The 6,460-nt window shown below is 34.3% G+C and overlaps 1 protein-coding gene across 2 annotated transcripts; it reads right to left on the reverse strand.

Moving 5' to 3' along the window:
* Window positions 1–482: 482 nt before the first annotated feature.
* Window positions 483–3,744, reverse strand: Nulp1 (Nuclear localized protein 1). Of its 2 annotated transcripts, none has more exons than XM_065355883.1 (12): window positions 3,555–3,744; window positions 3,286–3,459; window positions 3,019–3,201; window positions 2,729–2,934; window positions 2,561–2,640; window positions 2,351–2,481; window positions 2,069–2,262; window positions 1,784–2,003; window positions 1,498–1,688; window positions 1,150–1,402; window positions 896–1,062; window positions 483–799 (listed from the first exon to the last, which is right to left on the reverse strand). In XM_065355883.1, exons 2-12 carry the CDS (start codon window positions 3,421–3,423, stop codon window positions 574–576), a joined length of 1,989 nt encoding a protein of 662 aa, XP_065211955.1. In that variant the 5' UTR covers window positions 3,424–3,459; window positions 3,555–3,744; the 3' UTR covers window positions 483–573. The 2 variants fall into 2 exon arrangements, with proteins under 2 accessions (XP_065211955.1, XP_065211956.1); XM_065355884.1 differs by having other exon boundaries at window positions 3,545–3,744.
* Window positions 3,745–6,460: the final 2,716 nt, after the last annotated feature.

Below are 6,460 nucleotides of genomic sequence, written 5' to 3' on the forward strand. Positions count from 1 at the left end.
TCGAAATATTTGAATTTTTCAGGAAATTTTGACCCATTTCGAATTTGATAGGACCACTTTTTCAAGAATCCCAAATTTGGAAACGATTGATGTTCTCGAAAAAAATTAATTTCATTTCTGGAACGGAGACTTACATTGAGCATTTTGAGAGTAATTTTGAGAGTATAAAAAAAAATAATTTGTACGCCTAACTGAAGTGTTGATTCCGAGGATTCCAGATTATCCTCATTCCAAAAATACCTACTAACTTTTTTTGAAAAAAAAATCCCAAGTATGGGAAATTGAATTCGGAATTCATTTTCTTGCAGGGTGATGCGTGCCGTATAATAGTAATTTCCTCACGAAATTGGGAACATTTTATATTCAATATTCATTCGAAAAAAGGATATTTTCAAAATTTTCTGAGAGGCTCCTACGCATTTCTTCCAATATTCCAAAGATGCCAAAAAAGAAAATATCAAACGTCGCATGAAAAGTAATCATTTTTCAAAAGTACCCAATATTTTATTAACTAAATTACGATTATAAAATTCTTACAACCACGCGAAATCTGCGCTAACGATCGAATATTCATCAAAAATTATTATCATCCGCGTCGGATGTTTCCGAATCTTCGGCGTCTCCTTCCAGATTTGCTTCGGTTTCTCTGGACGTTTCGCCGGTAGAATTGCTTCTTCTATTGCCATCGCTATCGAAGCTAGTTAATAAGTCTCGTATCGAATTCACAATGCTTCTCAGACTACGTCTCAATTCTTGATTCACTTCGCCTATTTCTTCAGCCAAGTCGTCCAATTCGTTCCTACGTAGGTACGCAATATTTCATCAAATTATTAATACATACCTCATAATATGTAATAAGGGGAAAACAAGTCAAGCTAGGGAAATATTAACTCACTCGTCCGGGCCTTCGTAATGCATATTTGGATTTAGGGCTTGGAAAAATGAAGCGAGTATACCGTTTCGTCTCGATGTGCCAGCTACTGCTCGCCGAGGCACAGAATACAAATTAACCGAGTTCGTGGGCGGATATGGATCAAAATGTAATGTAACGTTTGGTAAACCCTGCGAGAGCGAATTACGAAATATTAATTTCATTTTACCGTATTAACGTAGAAACGATAATCAATAATCGTTCAAGTGCGAGCTCACCTCTCCGGCTAAAAGTAAAATATCAGTTAGATCGTATATCATGAGATGCCTCTTGATGTTCACTGGTAATGTAGGCTTAAACCAGTTCATACGTTTAGCTTGACAATTACTGATTTCTGCATCTTGACTTTCTACCATCTCTAGCACCTGTTTTATATTTTTCTCTAACCACGGTAAAATAGCGCTGTCTTTCCAAACGTGATAACAACGTTCCACGTACAACGAGGTGAGACATTTCAAAGGCTTAGTTTCGCTGTAAATTAAACCAAGAATATTAATACTTAAAGTTTTATCTTATAAATAAAATATCCACGTTTGAAAAAAGAAAAAATCAAGAAATCGACGTACGTTGCTTCGGCGAAAACGGTGAAAAATGTATGCGAAGATATGGACGAGTCCAACTGCATGCTACATTTAGCAACCAAAGGTACGAGTAAACTAGGAAACAGTGCGATAGCTTCTTTCAAACATTTATCGGCTTCTTCGAAATTATTCAAAGACCAATGGGCTAACGCCACCGAATACTTGAAATTCGGCAACTAAAATGACAAAAAAAAAAAAAAATTCAACGCATTATTCTCGTGGAGTATTCCAAATTGACGTTAGTATAGTTAATTTACAAAAAAAGAAATACCTTGACTAAATGACGAGTTGAATTCCACGTATCGGTGAAATCAATCAACCATTTAAATTCTTTGGCTCTTAGAGCGTAATAATCGATACTTAGAACAATAGCTAGAGGATCTTCGACAGGATTCAGGGATAATAACATTTTACTCAGCTCTAGAGCTGTACGATAACAAGCTCTTTGTCCTACGAACTGAATATGCTTCAGTACAGCTACATAAAAAGATCTACACGACAAAAGTAAAATTAATACGATTCGGTTACGTACGTTGAAAAATAGATTATTACGAACCGGTTCTCTTGTCGTAAAAAATTTAATCTACAGTCGCCTCGACATACGCTAAATGAAGGATGAAAAGCTGATTCCATCGCGTAAATAGCACGTTCGATGAGTTCAGCTGCGATCGCGTGGTCTTCGCCGACCTTACATAATTCCGATAGTTGGATCAAAGCGTCCACGTGATACGGATAATCGTTAATTATTCGCTGCCAAAAAAGAAAAAACAAATCGATAAATTAAACTCGGAGAATAAACGAGCATCGAGCAGATTAGTATTCGTTGTTTGATTCTTACAACTATATCGTCAGGTGTGGATGAAGAAACAGCGGATAAAAATTCTTTTTGTATGTTTTGGTAACTGTGACTGTGTTCGAATGTGAAATACGTACAGTTATTCTTTTTTTCTACCAATTTCATCGAAACACCTGAAAAATAAAATCGTAAATACAATTTGAAATTCGCCGACAGCAAAAGTAAAGTTGAATAAAACTTGGTTTTTGTTACCTTGTTTTGTGATCGGCATCCAAGTATCTTTAGGTAAAACAATGACACTCGCTTTGATCGATCTACCTCTACTTTTTTTCCTGAAAAATTCATAATAGATTCTTACTCCTTACTCCAACTTTTTTTTTAATGATTAAAAGAGTGGAAAAAATCTAAAACTCAAATTACTTGAAATCATTCGTAATATTCACAACTTTTGAACCGAACATACGCTTCAATTCGTTATTCGGATTCAAATAACGTTGCTGAATGTTGAGAACGGGTATTTCTTCGATTTGGCAATTCTCAACACCGCCGGTAATATTCTCAACTACTGTATCACTCGGATGGCCGAATAATTCGTTAACTTCGCGAATCGACCGTTCAAATTCATCCTTCAAACAAAAAACAATAAAATTAACATCCGCATTTTGAAATTTTACAACGTTGATTTGAGCAAAGTGAGGCGAGATTTATACTTCGACATCTTCGCTGCTTTTAGTATTATTGTACTGCTTGTGAGATTTCTTTTTTCTCTTCTTCTTTTTACGTTTTGTATCTTTGATTTCTCGAATAATGTCTTCGGAATTATTCAACGATTCGGGAGTTTCGTGATCGTCGTCTTCTTTCACATCGGATTCAGATTGTAAGTCTGCGTTCAACTGCAGTAAGTAAATACATTTCGATGTAGAAATTTACTACATCACGAATGAGTTTTCAAAAACTCGAGCGAAATATGTACAAACCAAATTATATTTGTTGTGTTTTTCTTTGTTGACGTATTTTTCCGACACTTCTGATTCCTGATCACTCGTCGTTCCTTCCAAAGCGGGTATATCTGATTCTTTGTGAAGTCCCAGTTTCTTGAGAACTCTCGATGACATCTCGAATCGTCGATATTAACTCGAATATCACTGGAACTGGACATATATATGAAAATCAATCCCGTTGATTAATGATTATCTATTAAAAGAGGTGTACTCGGTTGAGTTGAGAATGTTATACCTATACGTACATGTACAGGAATGTGAAATGTTTGCACTTTCATAAGATTTCAATCATCATTGGATACGGAAAATGCTTCGAAGCTAATCACTTTTGCAAAATTAATCCATTTTAGAGCAAAATAGTCGCCAAATTTTAAATCACAAGTCGAGCATTGCATTCATTTCATTATTTCTCTACGTCGAATTTTTTTCCAAGTCCGAAAAAAGTGATAAGAATACAGTGATGCCAACATGACAAACCTGAAAGTGCCAAACACTTCGACAAAAATTTTTGAATTTTTCTATTGTAAGGTTGGTACTTACTGAAATCAAAAATCAAAATTATTCAAAAATTCGCAATTTTTTTTGATTTTTTTCGTGTGTTGTTACTTTTTAGTTTTTTCATTTCCTTAGCGAATCGAGGGCGAAAAATTGATAATTCATTAATTCGAAACAATATAAAACAACGTAGCTGAAGTTACCCACATCCACATACTAATTACTAGAGACTAAGGATACTTTTCGGCATCGTGTGCTGTCGAGTGCTTTCGGCTACGCTCGTTTGACTTGTCTCCATGAAAATGAAATATTCTCCTTATCAAAGATGAAACTCCTGTTTCCTTTTTGTTCAAATCTTTCTTTTTCATAATCATATTATTTCATACGAATATTGTACGTATTTTAATGATAAAACTCGTGTTAGTCCTGTTTCTTTTGAATTTTAATCTGTTTCATAATTTCGTTGACACGTCGACAGTCTTGTACTCTAGTTAGACAACTTGGTTTCCGATCTGAACATTTCCAAATGGCAATAATATAAATAAAAAACAGCTGTGATGATACTAGTCTTTCGAATTCAATTTGAAGAAAATGTAAAACTTTAACAGAATGAGAAGTGACGTTGTTGTACAAACATTTGGAACTTGGAAGTTTTTCAAAAGAAGATTGATATCACATCAGTCAAAGTCAAAATCGAAAAAATCTTATCAGATTTCCAACTGCTCACATAAGGCATTTAACCCAAAGTATATTATTAAGCAACAAAAAATTGCATTCTACAAGAAATACAATGAAGAATACGTAAGAGACAATATAATATTCGAATATTATAATTAATTTTTAATTAAAATTAAAAAATCTCATCAACAGGAACAGGGAACTTGAATCATTACAATATTACAAAGAATAAAGTCAAACGAGCGTAGCCGAAAGCACTCGACAGCACACGATGCCGAAAAGTATCCTTAGTCTCTAGTAATTAGTCCAGAACCGGAATATGAAGTTTGTTTGCTGGTACCTCAATTTTGAAAATTCCAAAAAAGTGTGGATGGGGCCCCACAGTGCCCTTTTTGGGGGTCAGTGGGGGTAAAGGGCACTGTGGGTTTGAGGGCAATTTCAAAGTTGGCTAACGATGTACTATCAGCTACAGTTGTAAAGGAAATGAATAAATTTGGTAAGAAATAGCTTTAATTAAAGGATTGGAATTCAAAAAAAAAATCACAGTCCTCACCCCTCCCCCCCCTTCCTCATCCATCCATCACCCAAGACCAAGGTGGACAGTGGCTGAGTGGAGTATTATTTATTTGTGTCTGGATTCTGGAACTATGCAACCAGGTTTTCATAGTGCTGCTCGGCTCTGCTTAGCTGTGTGCATTTCACTGTGGATGTGGATGTGGATGACTAATTACTAGAGACTAAGGATACTTTTCGGCATCGTGTGCTGTCGAGTGCTTTCGGCTACGCTCGTTTGACTTTATTCTTTGTAATATTGTAATGATTCAAGTTCCCTGTTCCTGTTGATGAGATTTTTTAATTTTAATTAAAAATTAATTATAATATTCGAATATTATATTGTCTCTTACGTATTCTTCATTGTATTTCTTGTAGAATGCAATTTTTTGTTGCTTAATAATATACTTTGGGTTAAATGCCTTATGTGAGCAGTTGGAAATCTGATAAGATTTTTTCGATTTTGACTTTGACTGATGTGATATCAATCTTCTTTTGAAAAACTTCCAAGTTCCAAATGTTTGTACAACAACGTCACTTCTCATTCTGTTAAAGTTTTACATTTTCTTCAAATTGAATTCGAAAGACTAGTATCATCACAGCTGTTTTTTATTTATATTATTGCCATTTGGAAATGTTCAGATCGGAAACCAAGTTGTCTAACTAGAGTACAAGACTGTCGACGTGTCAACGAAATTATGAAACAGATTAAAATTCAAAAGAAACAGGACTAACACGAGTTTTATCATTAAAATACGTACAATATTCTTATGAAATAATATGATTATGAAAAAGAAAGATTTGAACAAAAAGGAAACAGGAGTTTCATCTTTGATAAGGAGAATATTTCATTTTCATGGAGACAAGTCAAACGAGCGTAGCCGAAAGCACTCGACAGCACACGATGCCGAAAAGTATCCTTAGTCTCTAGTAATTAGTCGGTTCTGGTTGTTGGCCAAGGGCGATCACCAATCTCAAAACCCCAGTGACCCCCATAGGCAGGGGTTGAAACTGATTGAAAATTGATTTTTGGTTTTTGGTTTGGTTTCAATTTTCACCTTTTGATAATTGGTTTTTTGGTTTTTGGTTTCAGTTGTTTGCTACCTGTATTTGGTTTTTTGGTTTTTGGTTACAGTTTTTTGCTACTTTTATTTGGTATTGGGTTTTTGGTTTCAGTTTTCAAGTTTTTTTTCCTGCCAATTATTGCATTATGCCGCCTAATTCTAGGTAGTATTAGTATTATTAATTATTGTATTCATTTCTACTAGTCAATTAATGCATAAAATGTCAAAACATTACACATATTTTGACATTTCTGATGATTTAAATTTCAAATTTTTTATATTTGGTTTTTGGTTAAGTGGTTTTGATCAAATATTTTTATTTTTGGTTTTTGGTCAAGTAGTTTTGATCAAATATTTTTTAT

The sequence above is a fragment of the Planococcus citri genome, chromosome 3 (genome assembly GCF_950023065.1).
Source record: "Planococcus citri chromosome 3, ihPlaCitr1.1, whole genome shotgun sequence".
NCBI classification, from domain to species: domain Eukaryota; kingdom Metazoa; phylum Arthropoda; class Insecta; order Hemiptera; family Pseudococcidae; genus Planococcus; species Planococcus citri.